This window comes from Amblyraja radiata, chromosome 19 (genome assembly GCF_010909765.2).
Source record: "Amblyraja radiata isolate CabotCenter1 chromosome 19, sAmbRad1.1.pri, whole genome shotgun sequence".
Taxonomy (NCBI): Eukaryota; Metazoa; Chordata; class Chondrichthyes; order Rajiformes; family Rajidae; genus Amblyraja; species Amblyraja radiata.
In genome coordinates, this window is record NC_045974.1 from 25,326,753 (window position 1) to 25,348,276 (window position 21,524).

Below are 21,524 nucleotides of genomic sequence, written 5' to 3' on the forward strand. Positions count from 1 at the left end.
GAGGGGGGCCTTACAACGCCCGGCGCGGCTGTAAATTGCCGCGGACTTGCTAGCGCCCGCCGGGGGCTCCAACATCAAGACCCGGGGCAGGGCCCTACATCGCCCGGCGTGGCTTTGAGTGGCCGCGGACTTGCTAGCGCCCGCCGGGGGCTTTGACCTCGACCGGGAGAGGAATGGAGAGCAGGGGAGAGACAAGTCTTTGCCTTGTTTATGTTTATGTGAATTGAATTGTGTTGGTGTGTGTCTTGGTTCTTTTCTTGTATGGCTGCAGAAACCAAATTTCGTTTGAACCTCATGTGAGGTTCAAATGACAAATAAAAGGTATTGTATTGTATTATATTGTATAACATCAACTATCTTCATAAAATTTTAAGTTGCTTAATATTATAATTTGATAACAAAAAATACATGATAGTTTCTGCAATTCATATAGTTTGAGAGCGGTTCTAAGTAACAACTATAGAAAAGGCCAATGAACTAATATCGGAAATAAAACTACAATATTCCCTACTAAAGTATGTATTTTATTTTATAGTACTTTGTCACATGACCCTAGGTACAGTGAAATTCCTTTTTAGTAAAAATCTTACTAAACATAGGCACAATCATAAAGTACAAGTGAAAAGAATAGATTACACTGAGGCTGTACGCAAGATTTGCCACATTTCAGTGTCATTTTGTACCCTTCCAGGTTCAAGTTGTTAAAAATGTACTTTAGTTGTGTAATATTTGTTGAAAAAAAAAGCGATACAAATACAAATTTTACAGTCTAGGAATAGCAGGCCTTAGTCATGAGCTTTAGTTTTAGTTTAGTGATACAAGTGTGGAAATAGGCCCTTTGGCCCATCGAGTCCAAGGCGACCAATGATCTAGTAGTATACTATCCTACACCCTTGCAGAAGCCAATTAATCTACAACCCTACACGTCTTTGGAGTGTGGGAGGGAGCCGTGGCACACCAGAGAAAACTCACACGGTCACAGAGGGGAGGTACAAACTCCGTGCAGACAGCAGCTGAGGTCAGGGTCGAACCCGGGTCTCTGGTGCTATGAGGCAGCAACTCTACCGCTGCGCCACTGTGTAGCTCACCTATGAAAGCAAAGGAATAATGCAGGACATATTCTCACCCTTGGTCATTTCGGATTGCCCCGATAACGCCCAGCACCAAAGGCCATCCAGGTCCCAGGCTGTCGCCTTCATTTTGCAGGATTTGGAGCACGCATTCCAATTGCTTCTGCCGGATGTCGGAGTGTGCAATATTGGATAACTCCTTCAGTGGATTCAGCAGCAGCAACTGCAGCCTCTGAGAGAAAACAGAACCAAATTGGACTTGAACAAACTGGACTTTGTCAAAGGACCTAGCTTCTCAAGCAAACTGGAGATCTATGGGCCTAGTCATCAATAACAGAAGTCGTCTACAGTATTGGGAGCTAATCTTCAATCCCAAAATAAACAAGCGCAGTCTGAAGATAACCTGAAGATAACACAGGCACAGCTCCTCAGCTTCCTCAGTCACATCCCGCACAGTTGCAAAATATTTTACACAGGATGATTGATCTTTGAGAGATTAATTCAGCTGGCACCATTCTCTGGTTCTTTCCTGACGCTCGGCAATTCTCTCTCCAAACTATTCTCCTTTAAATTGAAGGTATACACAAAAGTAACTCAGCGGGTCTGGCAGCATCTCTGGAGAAAATGGATAGGAAACATTTTGGGTTGGGACCCTTCATCGTCAGACACCACCCAAAACTTCACCAATTCATGTTCTCCAGAGATGCCTGAGCCACTGGGATACTCCAGCATTTTTTGTACATCTTTGGTAGAAACCAGCATCTGCAGTTCTTTTTTATTATTCATTTAAACTGAATCTGGTTTAATCAAAAGTAAAATTATGAACATGTCTCTGAAAATCAAAATAACTGCGGGTGCTTGAGGTCGTAGTTTGATACTCTCTTCAACATGGACAGAGTAGATGCGGAGAGGATGATTCCACCAGTGGGAGTGTCTAGGACCAGATGCCATAGCTTCACAATATAAGGATGTACATTTAGAAAGAAGATGAGTAGGAATTTCTTTAGTCAGAGGGTTGTGAATCTGTAGAATTCATTGCCAGAGGGCTGTGAAGGCCGTCAATGGATATATTTAAGGTGGAGATTGACAGATTCTTGATTACTAAGGGTGTCAGGGGTTATGGGGAGAAGGCAGGAGAATGGGTTGAGAGGGAAAGATGGATCAACCATGATTGAATGGCGTAGTAAACTTAATAGGCCAAATGGCCCAATTCTGCTCCTATAACATGAAAGATATGAGGCAGGTATAACACGGGCACCATAAACACATGCCAGTTTCCATAAAGCTTGGGGTAGATACAAACATGATTGAATGGGTTTTTAAATTATCTCTCGTTTCACTCCCCGCACTGAACCAACCTGATTCTCTGATAGTGGTGGATTGTGTTTAAAAGACAGTCCGGCTTTAATCAGAGCAGTGACAGCTTCTGCTCCCCACTCCCGCATCCGGGAGTTTGGGTGCTGGCAGACCTGTGGACCCAAATATTTAACAAAGAAGTTCAGATGTAAAGCGACAACAAACATTTGAGGAAACTATGCAGCAGCTTAAAGACAAGCTTGGGGCGGCACAGTGGTGCAGCAGAAGAGTGATTCAATAAATGGCTGAGGAGCTCAAAGTCCTCTCTGCCAGTTACCTGCAGACCTTATTTCCTCGATCTTTCAAATGTTTATCCATCTCCACCTTAGATATAATCAATGATCTGGCCTGCAACACCCTCAGGGGAAAAGATTCATTATCTTTTGACAGAAAAGGTTTTATGCCTTACTGCACCAGAGACCCAGGTTTGATTCTGACTATGGGGACAGAATTCTGTCTGTATGTTCTCACTGACCGCATGGGTTTCCTCCGGGTGCTCTGGTTTCCTCTCATATCCCGTAGACACACAGGTTTTTAGGTTAATTGGCTACTGTAAGTTGTCCCTATTGTGTACGATAGAACTTGTGTACAGGTGATTGAAGGTTGGTGCGGACTCAGTAGGCTGAAGGGCCTGTTTCCACACTGCATCACTAAGCTAACTAAACTAAAAAGATTATGTTAGCACTATTTTTTTGAAGGAACATCACACTATATCATCACAATTCCACTAGGATCTCAAGCCTATATGGGTGATCGACACTGGCCTCAACACCTGCATGCCAGTTACCCTTATTTATCTATCTCCACCTTAAAGATAACTAATGATCTAGCCTCCTACTCAACATCCATACGTGACCAAACTTTTCTGTAAAACCAGCAAGATATTTAGTATCATAAACTTTTGTTATTAAAGCAACTTGAATATATTTATTTCTACATATTCAGAGCCAATTTAGCTCTGTGGTAGCAGTTGTACACCTGCAGTAATACACTGTGGGTGTGCACTCTATTCCAGGACACAATCTAGACTGGCATAAGTGAAAACCACTTAGCATTGTTAAAGGGATCATACCTATACTTCATCAACCCAAAACTGTCAGGGCATTGGGTCTTAAATGGAGAAAATAAGAAACTGCAGCTCTTCTTGGCCAAGATTAAACTTTTCAGAGACTTGGAAGTTGTAAGATGGGCACCATAATGTGGTGACACTCTGCACGCTGTTCCAGAAGAGGATCTATTGTACTCATGCATAGTATGACCTGACTACATAGCACACAGAACAAGATCTCAATGTATCTCTGTATACATGATAATAAATAAACCAGTGAACTGAAGAGATGCTAAACCCAACTGCTTCTTTCTGATGGGCACGAAGGATTACACAATACGATTTCTCAAGGTGTTTAGTTTAGTTTAGTTTATTATTGTCACATATCTTTAGAAAGGAAATGAGGATGAGATGAGGAGGAATTTCTTTAGTCAGAGGGTGGTGAAATTGTGGAATTCATTGCCATAGACGTCTATGGAGGCCAAGTTATTGGGTATTTTCAAGGCAGAGATTGACAAGACTCTTAATCTGTATGGGTGTTAAGGGTTATGAGAAGGCAGGTTGAGAGGGGAAAAATAGATCCATGATTGAATGTCAGAGTAGACTAAATGGGCCGAATGGCCAAATTCAGCTCCTATGACTTATGAACGCGTACCGAGGTACAGTGAAAAGCTTTTGTTTGCGTGCTTTCCGGTAAAAAAGAATGAACATAAATACAATCAAGCCCTCCATAGAAATAAAACTTTAAATGAATGGAATGATTGTAAAGGATGGTAGCAGATCCTGCTCTGGGACTAGCATGCAAAGAGACACCACATTCCAACGCTATCATGACTATCCACGGCCAATTTTTACTGCTGAACCATTATTACATTATAAGAGATTGCCAGGATATCTTGGTAAGCCACTGGCAGTGACAATTTACACATAACAACCAAAATCAAATGTACTTCAAAAATAACATGCAGTTGTAAAATTGTGACGGCTTACTGAAGAAAAAAGTGTTTAAATGCAAGTTTTCACCGACCAACAAAAGTATGATGGCAACTTTCACTATATATTTTGTTCCTCTTTAGACTGGTACAACTCTGCAGGGATACTTTCACCGTAGATACATGCAAGTACTGGAGAAAGATTCACTTTCAAACAAATTCAAAAATTGAATCTTCCCCACAACACCATCTTGCTGTATCCCAAAGGGTTCTCCCAATCTTTTACAAATTTAATAACAGAATTCAGCAAGGGAGTCAAATGTCCAACAGTACAAATTTCTACCACTTGAATGTAGCAGACATTTAAAAGAGTGAATTGAAGGCATTTATTAGTGGGCCAAATAGGAACAAATGGAGGTCAGAACAATAAGTATATGGCACAGGACAAACTGTCTCAAGGGCAGGTAAATAACAGGGAAGGACTTACCTTCTGTAAAAGACAACAAGAGGAAGCAATAGGAAGGAAAACAGAAAGGGAAAGTATGAAGCTGACACGGGTTACAAAGAACAAGGCAAGATCAACAATTCAAAAGCACCAATTCAAAGTGTTTCACCTGGCACTGATGAGAAGTACACAGTTACGTGGATGATTTTTTAATGAATGTCCCAATTAAAAAAATTGCGTGCAGCCGAATGTTCCTCTCATAATTCGAAAGGTAAACCTCAAGTAGTGCATCAGGAGATCATACTAAAGTAATGGAATGGGAATGAATTTGCTTCAGCATCTCCCTTGCTGTCCTTCTGACTCATTAGAGCTGAATTCCAAGATAATCAGCCAAAGGCGGCTGTGGAGGCTTAACCAATGGATATTTTGAAGGTGGAGATTGATTCGTACGGGTGTCAGGGGTTATGGGGAAAAGGCAGGAGAATGGGGTTGAGAGTGAAGGATAGATCAGCCATGGTTGAATGGCAGAGTAGACTTAATGGGCTGAATGGCCTAATTCTGCTCCTAGGACTTATGAACATGAAGAACCATGTCTACTCGACTAGAAATATTCAATTATTTTAGTTGGCAGAGTACATTAGAAATGATTCCACTCAAATCCATTCCACAATATAGTTCACGGGGATATAGAATTTAAATTATTACATTATTGTCAACAAAGTGGATTATTTTTGAGAAATTTTAGTTAGGTTTCAAACAATACAGCCAACTTGACATTCCTAAAATAATCCAATTGGGATACCGTTAAAAATTACTGGTATGCGCTGGCTTATGATTTAAACAAATTTTTAAAAGGGGAAATAATTATTGGGCACATACATTTTTTTCATAGCCATGGCAACAAGAGAATCAGGAATAAATTGAATGATTTACCTCCAGTAGATGCCCTGTTAATGGTCTCCAGAGAATCTCAATTCGATGCATGTTCACCAGTCCTGTTTCTAGCAACTTAGCCACGGCAAATAGGGAAGGCTCCTAAATCGAGAATAAAACAGTTCTCAGCTCCAGAAAAAAGGAAATTCACTAGAATGACACACGAGGCAAAGAGGCGAATTATGAGGACCAATCGCATTGACCTGACTCCTGTCACTTGAAGTGGGAAGGTGATGAGGTACATTAATCAAAAAGTTGAAAATGATCGAATGAATTGACGGAGGGAAGTTGAATTGGGAAATATTGTCCAGCAGAAGAGTCACACAGCACGAAAACATGTGTACAGTGACACTCGTCCACTGTGACCAAACCTCAAACAGCACCTCATATTTCAGTGCAAATTCAAAGGTTCAGTGACAATAAGCAGACCTTTGAACCTCTGAAATTTAAAATCAATTTATTTACCAGATTGGAAAAAAAGGCTGGAAGCATAATTGCTCTTATGTACAATTCCTATTTGTAGTCTCAGTCCCTACATTTTTCTAAACATAAACATTGATTTCCACTCCCTGCAGGAGATGTCAGAATGTGTTATGAAAATTCAATGATGGAATCACTCGATTCTTTTTAAAGCAACTATCATGGTGTCAATATACCACAAAACGACGTATATTTTTCATGTTTACCTTGTTGTTCCAAAATGCCATATCCATAGCTTCTGCTGATAATGAGCACAAAGCATTTATCAAATGATGGAGTGATACATCATCAAGATACCTACAAAAAAAGTTATCGTAATTAAACAGCCTTAATTGCTGGAAGAAAATAACTAATTTTGATTATTAAATAAAAGACAATTCTCACTGAGAGCTCTCGAAAAGTCTTGAAAGAACATTTGAAATCACAGGCAAATCAGTCATGACAGCTGTGGTCAAAACCTAAAGAGAGTGTTACAACCATAAATTAATACATGGTGTGGTGAGTATGACAAGTCAAAACGTTTATCAAATGGTGTGAAACACCTAGAGTATGGCTCTGAATATCAACATTTTCAAACGATCCTTAGAAGCCATTATAATCCAGGTGATACACAACGATTCATTTTTTAAATTAATATATTTTCCAAAATATATTTTTTACAAAATAATTGAAAATAGAAGATAGACACAAAGTGCTGGAGTAACTCAGTGGGACAGGCAGCATCTCTGGAAAGGATGGGTAACATTTCGGGTGGGGACCGACACAAAATGTTACCCATCCTTTTTCTCCAGAGATGCTGCTGCCTGACGCTCTGAGTTTCTCCAGCACTTTGTGTCTATCTTCGGTATGAACCAGCATCTGCAGGTCCTTCCCACACGTATTTGAAAATAGCCTTTGTTTGCATCCAAAATCCATACAAGAGCTCTACTGCCACAACAAACAAACTCTTTCTGAGACAGAAGATGAAATGACCTGAACTTTAAATCAAATGGAACAAGCTTACTCACTGTGCTGGGACCTTCAACTGCTCTTCCTGGTTTTAGAGCACCCCCACTTGCAGGTTTCAAACCCAGAATCCACACAAGATGCTTGGGAAAAAAAAAACTTAATTTAGTTTGACATTGACTAAAAATGTTACTAGGTCATATACCACAGAAACAGCCCCTTCATCCTAATTCATCCATGCCCGTTGGAGCTAGTTCCATTTATCCACATTGAACCATATCCCTCCAAACTAGTGGATCTGGCGGATTTTGACCAAAGCAAATACATTCCAGAAATTGTGCTGAAATATTTGGGAAATAAAAATGTTTAATTGAAATTCAGATTAATCAGCAGCAGTTTGAAATTTAGGTAACATACTAGAGTATTCCATTTAATCTTTCTCATAACATGATCAAGGTGCTACTGCACATCTTAAGGTGGAAGTGGTAGGAGGGGATGTAGGTGTTAAGTCTTATTTATTTCCTCTTAAACCGACTCTTTGTTGAGTTACATCTCTATCTCACTATAACTTTATCCTTCAATCTTCCCTTTTTAGCTTGTTTGCAATTTACATTAGTTCAGTTTAGTTTAGAGACAGCGCAGATGCAGCACAGAACAGGCCACACCGACCCACACCATCCTACACATTAAGGACAATTAAGCACCCGAAGAAAACCCATGGGTCACAAAGGACATATAAACTCCGTACAGAAAGCACTCGTGGTCAGGATTGAACCAGTGTCTCTGCTGTTGTGAGGCAGGAACTGTACCTCTGCGCCACTGTGCCGCGCCACATCTCGAATGAAACCTGTACAATCATCTGCTTAAACCTATTCAACCCCATAATTTCTGCAACTGGTATGAAACTGGACTGTATGGAATAAATTAATCTTAAGATGCACATTCCCTTTCCCCTGGAGAGTGAACAGAAAATCTCAAAATGTTGAACACTGCATGCGTGTTGGTTAAAGATCACAATTCTACAGTTATGCAAAGTCTTAGAGATAAGTTGTTGAATGTATGTCTAATGGCAAAACAACTTTACTGCTCCTGAATGAAACAGGGAGAATATATCACAGATAGATGCAAATACTGGAGTAAACAGCGAGTCAGGCAGCATCTCTGGAGAAAATGGATAGGTGATGTTTCGGGTCGGGACCCTTCTTCAGATGTCACGTATCCATTTTCTCCAGAGATGTTGCCTGACCCGCTGAGTTAATCCAGCACTTTGTGTCTATCTTTGGTATAAAACCAGCATCTGCAGCTCCTTTTTATTACAACATTTAGAGAATATAGCTATGTATTTACTGAATTTACTTGATGAAATCATATTGAAGCAATGTGATTATTGCTATGTAGGCAAACATAGTTGTCGATCTGGCACAATTTCATAACCAACAATGTGCAGTTCATTGCAGTCATTCTGAAGGACAATGATTCACACACAATAATCTTTCCAACCATATTGATAGTCTTGTGAACTTTAAACAAAATACTGCAGTATTATGAAAGCAAACAAAGGTGGAACAATTCCATTGCACATTAGAGCACCATCCCGGTTGTTAAGGAACAAAAAAAAAAGGAAGAAGGATGTTTACCGTACCTGTAAAGTAGCCAGAACGAGCTGCCATGAAGTTCCAAGTACTGATCCATGACAATGAGCTAAATTCAGCAATGTTCGCATGCACTGAATATTCTTCGCAGTCAACTTGGGAAGAACAAGAAAAGACTTAACTCATGAAATGTTAAAAATACAAAAATTCGACTTAACGGCACATTGCAATGGAGCAAATGGAGCAATGAATATAGACAGCATATATTCACCATGACTGTTCCTTGGGGTTGACTTGTGAGTGGCTGACCCACGGCAACCACTTGCTGGTGAGATTCACTGGAAGGGCTGATCATCTGCACACTTTGACCCTGAATGGAGTACGCTGGAAAGGCAAATACACAAAGAAGAGGCAGTGATACAAGTTCTGATTGAATAGGATATAAAACAGGTAAAGTACAGGTGAAACATGGTGACGCAGCGGTAGAGTTGCTGCTTTACAGCTCCATAGACCTGGGGTTGACTCCGACTACGGTGCTGTTTGTACGTTCTCCCGGAGTCTGTGTGGGTTTTCTCCAGTCGTCCCTCCACATTCCAATGACGTAAAGTTAATTGGCATCGGTACATTGACCTTAGTGTAGGATAGAACTAGTGTATGGGTGATTGCTGGTTGGTGCAGACTTGGTGGGCTGAAGGGCCTGTTTCCATGGCATATCTCTATGTGTGACAGATAGAAGAAACTCAGCAGCTGAGCAATCTGCTTTTGTTCTCAAGAACTGGTATTCTTAGTTTTTCCTCACTGCTTAAACAAATCAAATAGATCTGTACGGCCTCCACCACTGGCCCAGCAGAAGTCACCCACTTCCGCATAAACTATCATGTTAACCTGTGTCTTTGAGTTAAAACAGCAAAGGTGACAGTCTATTGCAAAAAACTGATTATTGATCATTCTTAAAGAAATCCATAATATATTGCTTTGATATAGAAATAAGGAACTGCAGATGCCGCTTTACACAACCGGACACAAAGTGCTGGAGTAACTCAGCGGGTCAGGCAGCATCTGTGGAAAGCATGGATAGATGATATTGTGGGTTAGGTCATCTATCTATCTTCCCCAGAAATGCTGCCTGACCCCCGAGTTACTCCAGCACTGTGTGTCATTTTACATTGCTTTGATGCTAGCTAATATACAAGCACATTCCTTATGAAGTTGCCTGAAGATACGCTTTTAGTAGAGTACAAATAATTAAAAACTCAGGCTTTAGCAAAAGGTTGCACAGACTGAGAGTGGCACAGTGCTACAGCTCGTAGAGCTGATGCCTCACAGTGCCAGACACCCGGGCATGATCCTGACCTCAGGTGTTATCTGGGTGGAGTTTGCACCTTCTCCCCATGAACCTGTGGGTTTTCTACGGGTGCTCTGGTTTGCATACACATCCCAAAGATGTGCAGTTTTGGGGGACAATTGGCCTCTGTAATATAAAATTAATGTGCAGGGAGCAAATGAGAAATTTGGACAACATAAGAACTAGCGTGAGTGGGTGTCGGTGTGGACTTTGTGGGCTGAAGGTAGAAACAAGGAACAGCAGATGCTGGTTTATAAGCAAAGATAGACACAAAGTGTTGGAGTAACTCAGCGGGTCAGGCAGCATCTGCAGAAAAAGGATGGGTGATATTCAGGTCGTGACCTACTTCAGACTGCTTTTCTCCAGAAATGCTGCCTGACCCACTGAGTTACTCCCGCACTTTGTATCTATCTTTAGTGGGCTGAAGGGCCCATTTGCATGTGGTATTTCTAAAATAAACTAAAGTGCTTAACCATACAAATGCTAACTAAAAACACAATATGCCAGTGATTTGAATGCCATCAAATTCTTGGACATCTGAAATCTGAAAAATGTAAAAGCTACTCACTTTTATGAAAACCACCAGAAGAACTGTTCAGCACTGTCAGTGCATAATGTGGGGGCAGTGAGGCTTTGCAAATGGCTGTGATGAAGGCATCTCTTGGCGTAACAAGACTCAACTTCCCACAAAGGGAAGCCATAGTCATTTCTGCTTTCAAGATGTTTTCTGAGGCAGTCTCATCCGTACTGTGAAAACAAGCAAGCTTTTTTAGCTTGCACAAGTGCATTCACTACACTTTATTTTGTAGTGAACAATACCCACATCATAACACAATGAACAAATCACTCAAGAAAGTTCCATTTTACCAGCTCAACACTGTGAGGCCACACGGTGGCGCAGCTGTAGAGTTGCTGCCTCACTGCGCCAGAGACCAGGGTTCTATCCTGACTACGGGTGCTGTCTGTTTGGAACTTGTAGGTTCTCCCTGTGACCACGTGGGTTTTCCCTGAGAACTCCGGTTCCCTCCCGCACACCAAAGACATACAGGTTTGTAGGTTGATTGGCTTTATAGGTTAATTGTAGGTAGAGATTGTAAATTGTCCCTAGTGTGCCGGATAGTGCTAGTGTAGGAGGATCACTGGTCGTCTCGGACTCAGTGGACCGAATGGCATGTTTCCGTGTTGTGTATCTAAACTAAACTAAGAACATTCTAAATGTGGGAATCACTAACAGTTAACATGCCGCATATCAATTTTAATATTCATCTTTTTTTGGGTAGAAAGCAAAATTTAAAGACGCCTGCTAACATACAACAATAAAGCCACTTGTTTTGAATCAGACATTTAGTGGATGACTCAGTATGGAAGATGTGTACAATAGCTTAACACCCACACCTCACAGGTATAAGATTTCAATTTATGTCAGAGCCCTTGCATTTTAATGATCTCTTTGCTTATGCTTGGTTTATTTGCTTGCCAAGTAAGTGTCTTGGGAACAGAAAACTTGTTGCTTCTTATCCTTTGGCATGTTTATCCCAGAGGACACTTGCTAAGATCATTTGTGGAGGTTGGATACATATTGCCAATTAAATCCAGCCTAAGAACATAATATGTAATATTTCAAAGGCTGCATAATTTATTTTACTCCTCAGAGGCTGGAGAAATTGTTGCAAATATTTAGGAATAAGTGAAAGCTGTGGCTTGTTTTGCCAGTACTAAGCATTTCACCACCTCTCTGCTGAACAGGCTTATGTTTATCAGTTTCTAACCAGAATTTAAATGGACAACATAAATTCTGGAATTTCGGATTCTGATATAAACAGTACAAAAAATGATGAGGCCATCAACAAAGTCAAAACATTTTCACTTAATTGCTTCAAAAGTAAGCTGATAGATGTCGTAGACAAACCGGACAGAAGGAAGATAGAGTGGCAAATGAGGTTCTCTTCTCTTACTGAGTTATTCCACACTCAGATCTCCAACCAGTGTGGTTAAATAACCCTGTAATTTTGAGTGATGTTCAATTGCCCTAAACATTGTATTTAAACTGCTCAGATACAGAGAATATGCACCACTTCATGATGTTGTACAGAATAAGGGAAGCACAGTAGTGCACTCAGTAGAGCCACTACCTCAGAGACCGTGCCAGAGACACAGGTTCAATCCTGACTTCGGATGCTGTCTGTGTGGAGTTTATACTTCCTGTGACCATGTGGGTTTTCTCCCGTTTCCTCACACATTCTAAAAACATGCGGGTTGAAAGGTTGATTGGCATCTGTCAAAATTGCTATAGTGTGTCGGGAGTGGATGAGAAAGTGGGATAACATGGAACTAATGTGAACGGGGTGATTGATGGTCGGCATGGACTTGGTGGGCCGAAGGACCTATTCCATACTGTATCTCTAAATTAGAATCTCACAGTTCATAAAGGTATTCTGTTTTACTTGAAGCACAAGATATTATCAGTTGAGTAGAAACCGTCGACCCGAGATTGGTCTCAGTAACTTTTAGTTTAGATTGGAGTTACAGTGCGGAAACAGTCCCTTTGGCCCACCAAGACCGTGCCGAGCAGCGGACTCCGTACACCAGCACTATCCTGCTACACACTAGGACAATTTACAATTTGTACCAAAGCTCATTAACCTACGTCTGTACGTCTTTGGAGTGTGGGAGGAAACTGGAGGACCCGGAGAAAACCCACGTGGTCACAGGGAGAACATGCAAACTCCATACAGACAGCAACCGTAGTCAGGATCTTTGGCGCTGAGAGGCAGCAACTCTACCACTGCGCCACCGTGCCACAGATATTTATTATTGGCCGGGTCCGAATGTATTTTCCGTCTGAAACTGAGCATAAACTAAGAGCTTGCTGGTCCATTTCAGAAATTTGTTAAAAGATGTGCCACATCACTGTCTCTGGAATCACATTGGCTAGACAGATAAGAATGACCTGAGAAAGGAAATGGTAAACTGGGTGAGTGTTTATGAATAGCTTACAGGCTCCTGACCACCAAATTTGGTCCTGGCTTTTCATTCAAGATTTATTTAATAATTGAATTTATATCACCTAGCTGTGATAGTGGGATTCAAGCATGTTTATACTATACCATCATCTCACTAAGGAAGACAATCTTCCAGACGTACTTGGGGACAGAGGACCTAGGGTGATGGAGGAACTGAAGGAAATTCACATTAGCCAGGAAATTGTGTTGGGTAGACTGATGGGACTGAAGACTGATAAATCCCCAGGACCTGATGGTCTGCATCCCAGGGAATTCAAGGAGGTGGCTCCAGAAATCATGGATGCATTGGCGAACATTTTCCAATGTTCTATAGATTCTGGATCAGTTCCTGTGGAGTGGAGCTAATGTTATCCCACTTTTCAAGGAGGGAGAGAGAGAAAGCATTTTGTGGCACGGTGGCGCAGCGGTAGAGTTGCTGCCTTACAGCGAATGCAGCGTCGGAGACCCGGGTTTGATCCCGACTACGAGAGTATGTACGTTCTCCCCGTGACCTGTCTGGATTTTCTCCGAGATCTTTGGTTTCCTCCCACACTCCAAAGATGTACAGGTATGTAGGTAAATTGGCTTGGTAAATGTAAAAATTGTCCCTTATGAGTGTAGATTGTGTTAATATGCAGGGATCGCTGGTCGGCGCAGACCCGGTGGGCCGAAGGGTCTGTTTCTGTGCTGTATCTCAAAACTAAACTAAACTAATTTAATGTCTGAACTCGTGAAGAACACACACAGCCAAAGATTTCCAATGTCTTGGAACCTCAGTTATGAATGAATTGATTTTCTAAGATGGCAACAAACATAAAGAACTTTGAATTGTCCAGATTCTATCTACTTGAGGGCAATTGAGTCAAGGCATACAATGATGAAATTTAGGTATGTTGGCCTCAAAGAAAACACTGGGTGTTTCATAACTATGTAACTACGTAATTGGACTATCACTGGCCATGGCAGAGGAGGAATTTTAATCTCTATCCATTAACCTAATCTAGGAGTAGAAAGGAACTGCAGATGCTGGTATATACAGAAAATAGACAAAGTGCTGGAGTAAATCAGCAGATCAAGCAGCATCTCTGGAGAAAACGGATGGGTGACCTTTTGGGTTGGGACCCTTCTTCATACTGAGAGTAGAGTGGAGGGAACTGGACGTAAGAAAAGGCCAGAACAAAGCAGGGCAGGCAACAGATGAGTTAGGAAGGATGAAGCACATAATGGCCCATTGTTGACTGGGGAAGAGGTGATGATGAAGGGATACAAGGATGCGAGCAGGGAAGGATTACTTGAAATAAATCAACGTTCAGACCGCTGGGTTGTAAACTGCCCAAGTGAAATATGAGGTGCTGTTCCTCAACTTGCGTGTGGCCTCACTCTGACAATGGAGGTGGCCCAGGACAGAAAAGTCAGTATGGGAATGGGAAGGGGAGTAAAAATGTTTGGCCACTGGAAGATGGCATAAGCCAAGGCGACTGAGCGCAACCGTTCAGCGAAACAACGAATCTAATCTAGGTGTAGTTAGTTTAAAAATACTAAAAGTGGACCAACAGGAAACTCTCACAAATGGTGTAAAGTTCACATTCTATGAGTGCCAATTTTGTCCTTTTTCTCCCCACCCTTGCAAAGGTCACATAAGAGCCAGAAATCCAACAAATGCTTTGCACAAATGGCCAACTTGTGGATTTCTTCACCGAACAGAAACTTATTCCTGCAGTGATCACACATGTAACTTTTCTGACACACAACCTTTCCGTGCAGAAAACAGACTCGCCAAAATGGAATACACTATTCCATTAATACTCATAGGTTTAAGGTGAGGGAGAAAAGATTTAATAGATACCTGAGGGGTAACTTTTTGTGCACAATATGGAACAAGGTGCCGGAGGAGGTATTTAAGGCAGGTACTACCTTAACAATTAAAAGATAATTGGACAGGTGCATGGATAAGCCAGATTTAGAGGGTTAAGGGCAGGTCGGACTAGAGTAGATGGGACATGTTGGTCGGCATGGGCTAGTTGGACCGAAGGGCCCATTTCCACACTGTGTAACTCTATGATTCTATTCAATGGAATATTCGATTCAGAGTTATTATAATCTGGTTACCACAAACCCCAGTGAGTTCAGCAATCTGTTGGATTTCGGCACATGCAGCAATGCATAATCCAATAGTGCCTAAATGAAAAGCCAAGACTGGGTTTGGTGACCAGGAACCTGGCAATTTTTGTTAAAAAAAATTCAAAATTCTGGAGGAACTCAGCAGGCAAGGCAGCATCTGGGAAGAAAGTAGACAGGCAGCGTTTCAGGTCAGTTCCCTTCTTCAATCTGACTCAAAAAACCGCCTGTCCATTCTCTTCCCAGATGCTGCCTGATCCACTGAGTTCCTCCAGCACTTTTTGTTTTGCCTGAGATTCCAGCATCTGCAGTTCTTTGCGTCTTCTGCTTCTTTTGATTCTGCTTCTGAATGATGCCCTCAGCATTTATAAGCCAGTAAAACAAAACAAAACTCAATGTTGAGACATCAAACTGCTAATAAGATCATTTCAGTTGAGGCACATGCTTAGGAGCACTCACGTTAACCCAATGCAATGCTCAACACTTCCTCAAGAGGGGGACAATGAGCAACAGGAACACCACTGCACAAAATAGACTATTGTTACTCAGTTGGAACTGGGCACAGCATTGGCCAATAATCTACTTAATGCTAAAGATAATTTTTGTAAAGCTACATTGAGCAAGCACCGATTTTTAAATATTTTCCATAGTTTTAGAAAACCAGTACAGCCAGTCCACAGGCTACAAAATGGTTATATTCCTGAGAACTGTCTGTCTGTAAGCCGATTTCTCCATTGTCAGAAACGTTATTCTCTATAGCTACCCACTGCATTCCGACCAAGAGAATTAGGGTCTATCTTAACCAGAAACCTTGAGTGAACTGGGAGATTCACTCTTTGCTAAAGTCCACATTAGAGGCTGTCAAGAAGGGCGAGCCCATACTGTACATCAACCATGTTCTCCGCTTGGCGATGCCAAGACAGATGTTAGAGGCTCAATTCAATCAGGCAGATGCTAGGCAACTGTGGCAACAGCGCCTGGATACTATCTTGGTTATAAGGGGATACCAATGATGGTATCGGGGAGGGGAGGCGCAATCTCTACTGGATGAGTTCAATGCCTTTATAACTGCGTTGATCTGGCAAACAATGTTCCACCTCTGAGTGTCCACCCCCCCCTCAACCCCATTGGCTATGTCCCATACATCTCCGTGATCCTAGATGGGTTTTGAAAGTAGTGCAATCAACTGGCCACAGTCTTCGATGACATCTTCAATCTCTCGTTTCAACAGTCGACTGTCCCCATCTGCTTCATGAAAACCTCCATCATTCCATTCTCCAAAGGAAAGTAAAGTGATCTGTCTTAATGACTTCAACCCAGTAGCTCTAACATCAACCACTTGGATGCCAACCCATTTCTCCCCTTCTCCTTCCACATATATTCCTTCCACTGGATTCACATTTCATACCTCTTCTATCCTCATCTCACACTTACTGTTGTTTTACCACTGGCCTTTGTCCAATCAAAACCCCCTCAACTGTATCCACCTAACACTTGCCAGGGTTTATCCCACCCCTACCTCTCTTCGAGATATCTCCCCCCCCACCCCCCCCCCCCAACACTTCAATTAGTCTGAAGCAGGGTTTCGACCTAAAACATCACCTTTCTATTTCCTCCACAGATGTTGCCTGATCTGCCGAGTTTGTCCATCACTTTATGTTTTGCCGAGTTCACAATTTCTTTTTTTATTGAAAATAAATCAACAATGTGGACATTTCCATATATTGGAACTCATTGATCCAAAACTTAACAGCTGTTCTGATGAAAGATTTTTGACTTGAAACTTTACTATTTCTCTTTCCACTGTTGCCACCTGACCTGCTGAGTGTTTCTAGCATTTTAATCCAGGTTCTGGCAATTGCAGTTTTCCCCCCACTTTCATTTCACAATTATAATTTCAAAAAAATAAAACTTCCACAATTCTTTTAATCAACTAAATTGAAGCGACAGTGACACCTGAAAGCTAGATTGGTATTAGATGGCTGCAAAAAATACATTTTGAATTGGATTTGTTATGCAGAAAAATATTTACAAGAGTGATTGCATTACCAATTAAAGATGAAACATTAAGTTTTAGAATGATGGGATTTATAAAATATATACTTTGGTTAAACGTTCTATGGCAGGAAAATAATTTTCATACTCAAGTCATATAAAAACTTTCTTTCAAAGGTGACATATTTTGATGGAAAAGTATGGAATTGCAGATGGTAGATTTTATTTTCATTTAATAATTGTAATTTAAAAAATAAATAAAAGTTCCAGAATTCTTTTGATCAACTGCATTGAAGTGACAATGACACTTGGAAGCTAGAAATAAAACACAAAGAGATGGCGGAACTCAGTGGGTCAGGCAGCATCTGTGGAGGGAAATGGACAGCAGTACGGTGGCACAGTGGTAGAGTTGCTGCCTTACAGCGCCAGAGACCCGGGTTTGATCTTGAACACAGGTGCTTTTTGTATGGAGTTTGTATGTTCGCCCTGTGACCTTGTGGGATTTCCCCGGGTGCTCCTGTCTCCTCCCATTCCAATGGTGCACAGGCTTGCAGGATAGTGTTAACATGTGGGGATCACTGGTCGGCGTGGACTGAGTGGGCCGAAGGATCTGAATCCGCACTATATATCTCTAAACCTAAGCTAATCTGTGGAGGGAAATGGACAGATGATGTTTCAGGTCATAACTTGAAATAGCTCATTTTCATGTTTGGTCCAAATGATGTTTAGGGAAAATTGCCATGAATCCTGAAGAGAGTTTCTGTTTAATGTATGAACTACAAAGACTGAGCTACAAAGAGATACAAAAATTCATCTGTCTTTACCTGGCGTCCAGCATTAATGAAAGTGCAGCGAGAAGGCCACACCAGCAAGCACCGACCATCTCTTCCCAAACCGCTCGAGAAACTGAAGAAAAGATATGAACAGGGTGAAACTTTGGATTGGGTAACATTTTCAGGTGTTGAACTTTCCAGAGTTTATCAAGTCATTTAGAAATTAAACTATTAATCACAGAGAACCAGATAGAGTATTTTCTCAGACTCAATAGAACGAGTGTCCTTCATTTGCTTTGTACTCTTCTATGGTTTTGAGCAGGCCTCCTAGACAAATGAAGGAAAGTATTGTGATTATATTTGTGAAAAGATTAATAGAAAGATAATGGACTGCCACATGATTTAAATATTGAATGAAAAATAATTTGGTTTACTCTTCCCTTCAAAAGATCTCAATCTCCTCTGTAAAATTCCTCCTGGTAACATGTGATACAACTCTAATATGAAGCAGAAACAGGCCTTTCAGTTCAACTCTTCCACGACAACAAAGATGCATTCATAGAAACATAGAAGGTGCAGGAGGAGGGCATTTGGCCCTTCGAGCCTGCACCGCCATTCATTATGATCATGACTGATCATCCACAATCAGTAACCCGTGCCTGCCTTCTCCCCATATCCCTTGATTCCGCTATCCCCTAGAGCTCAATCAAACTCTCTTTTAAATTAATCCAGTGAATTGGCCTCTACTGTCTTCTGTGGCAGATAATTCCACAAATTCACAACTCTCTGGGTGAAAAGGTATTTTCTCATCTCAGTTTTAAATTGCCTCCCCTTTATTCTTAGAGTGTGTCCCCTGGTTCAGGACTCCCCAATCATTGGGAACATTTTTCCTGCATCTTAAATTATACTGCATCTGCCATTCATCTGCCCATTCACTCAACCTGTCCAAGTCACCCGGCAACCTCCTAGCATCCTCATTGCAGTTCACACTGTCACCCAGCTTTGTGTCATCTGCAAATTTGCTCGTGTGACTTTTAATTCCATCATCTAAATCATCAATATATATGGCAAATAGTTGCGGCCCCAGCACCGAGCCTTGCGGCACTCCACTCGCCGCTGCCTGCAATTCTGATAGGGACCCGTTTATTCCTACTCTTTTCGTTTCCTGTCTGCCAACCAATTCTCTATCCATGTCAATACCCTACCCCCAATACCATGTGCTCTAATTTTGCCCACTAATCTTCTGTGTGGGACCTTATCAAAGGCATTCTGAAAGTCCAGATACACACCATCCACTGGCTCTCCTTCAACCATATTACTTGTCACATCCTCAACAAATTCCAGAAGATTAGTCAAGCAGGATTTCCCCATCATAAATCCATGCTGACTTGGACCAATCCTTTACTGTTACCCAAATGTGCCGTTATTACTTCTTTAATAATTGACTCCAGCATTTTCCCACCATCGATGTCAGGCTAACTGGTCTATAATTCCCTGTTTTCTCTCTCGCTCCTTTCTTGAAAACTGGGATAACATTAGCTTCCCTCCAATCCATAGGAACTGATCCTGAATCGATAGAACATTGGAAAATGATCACCAAAGCGTCCACAATTTCTAGAACAATCTCCTCGCGTACCCTTGGATGCAGACCATCAGGCTCTGGGGATTTATCAACCTTCAGTCACATCAGTCTACCCAATACTATTTCTCATGCAAATTTATTTCAGTTCCTCTGTCTCCCTAGATCCTCTGCCCTCTAGTACACCTGGGAGATTGTTTGTGCCTTCCATAGTGAAGACAGACCCAAAGTACCTGTTCAACTCTTCTGCCATTTCCATGTTCCCCATAATAATTTCATCTCTTTCTGCCTTCAAGGGACCCACATTTGTCTTTACTAATCTTTTTCTCTTAACATACCTAAATAAGCTTTTGCTATCCTTCTTTATATTCTTGGCCAGCTTATCCTCGTACTTCATCTTTTCACCCCGTGTTGCCCTTTTTGTTACCTTCCGTTGTACTTTGAAAGTTTCCCAATCCTCTGGCTTCCAGTTACTCTTTGCTATGTTATACGCCTTTTCTTTTAGTTTTATTCCATCCATCACTTCCCTTGTCAGCCATGTTTGCCTCTTACTCCCATTAGAACCTTTCTTCCTCTTTGGAATGAAATGATCCTGCATCTTCTGGGTTATGCCCAGAAATTCCTGCCATTGTTGTTCCACCGTCATTCCTGCTGGGATCCTTTTCCAGTCGACCTTGGCCAGCTCCTCTCTCATGCCTTCATAGTCCCCTTTGTTCAACTGAGCTAGTGCCATTTCGCTCGTACCCCTCTGAACCTTTCCAATCCATGAACTTGCCCAAATGTGCTTCAATGTTGACTGTTTGATTTAGGAGGTGCAAGCAGGCTGCAAGTGTTCACTCAACACTGATGCAGTGCAAGTGTTCACTGAACACTGGGTGCCACGGTGGCGCAGTGGTAAAGTTGGTGCCTTACAGTGCCAGAGACCCAGGTTCGACCCAGGTTACGCGTGACGTAATTTACGTCAGACTCACCAATCAGCTGTGCAGGAGGCGGGCGACTGAATTTAGACGTCGTAAGGCATCGGGCAGTGATGTTATCGCACAACGGCACGCCGGGCGGTGACGTCACCGCGCAACGACACGCGCTAGACATATGCCGTCAAGACGCTGCGTACGACGTCAAGTCGTTGCGTATGCCCGTCGAAGTGCTGCGTATGGCCTCAATGCGGATGCGGGCCGACAGGCCGTTGTCGCGCAGGTTCTTCGGACAGTGCAAGATATTTGGAGCCCCGCGCAATGTTGGGACCAGCCCTGCACAACTCTGTACGCCTCCGCGGTTCGAAGTGGGACCGGCCCCGCGAGGCCGTACGCCTCAAGCGACCACGTTTGGTCGCGCTAGACGCATGCTATCGCATGCTGGTGGGACAGGCCCTTAAGGCTCCATGTTTTTAAAGACATAAATGGCAATCAATTGCTTCACCTGCCAACTGTTTCCTTTCACTTCGAGGGTAAAACAAAGTGGGCTACTGTAACCATGCAAACCATGATGCCACACTACAAAAGCATGTGGTATCTGATAATAGCTGTGGTGATAACAAACAGGAGGTGAATGGGTGAAGACAATGAGAAAGTTTAATGCTAAATAACTTCCCTGCTATTGTTTCTCTCTGCTGACGATACATCTGGTAAGACAAGCTGATTATCACTAACTCTTTGTCCATACATAACTAGTATCGTATAATTTACTTAAAAGTAAAATGGCCTATATATTTGTCCAATTACAGAATAGGGTAAGTTTCCCGGTAAACTTATATATTCTAAAATTCCATATTCTAAAATGCTATAAATGACAGTGTGATAAAATAAAGGGAATCATTAATACATCCAAGAAGCAACACTAGCTAAAATTAAATGCTTAACATACAACTTAAACAAAACAGGAATAAAGGGTGGCACGGTGACGCGGCTGGTA

The 21,524-nt window shown here is 41.8% G+C and overlaps 1 protein-coding gene across 5 annotated transcripts in view; it reads right to left on the reverse strand.

Moving 5' to 3' along the window:
- The window catches only part of mon2 (MON2 homolog, regulator of endosome-to-Golgi trafficking), a 110,254-nt gene that overhangs the window by 22,392 nt on the left and 66,338 nt on the right, over positions 1-21,524 (reverse strand). For 2 of the 5 annotated variants that reach the window (XM_033038101.1, XM_033038104.1), the window contains exons 13-23: positions 18,086-18,167; positions 10,715-10,893; positions 9,073-9,185; positions 8,852-8,956; positions 7,272-7,352; positions 6,649-6,722; positions 6,471-6,561; positions 5,785-5,886; positions 4,894-4,896; positions 2,429-2,539; positions 1,127-1,302 (exon numbers count right to left, since the gene is read on the reverse strand). In XM_033038101.1, the coding sequence (XP_032893992.1) occupies positions 1,127-1,302; positions 2,429-2,539; positions 4,894-4,896; positions 5,785-5,886; positions 6,471-6,561; positions 6,649-6,722; positions 7,272-7,352; positions 8,852-8,956; positions 9,073-9,185; positions 10,715-10,893; positions 18,086-18,167 (1,117 nt within the window). The remainder of the gene's footprint in view (positions 1-1,126; positions 1,303-2,428; positions 2,540-4,893; positions 4,897-5,784; positions 5,887-6,470; positions 6,562-6,648; positions 6,723-7,271; positions 7,353-8,851; positions 8,957-9,072; positions 9,186-10,714; positions 10,894-18,085; positions 18,168-21,524) is intronic. The other 3 variants (XM_033038102.1, XM_033038105.1, XM_033038103.1) reach the window with 2 other exon arrangements.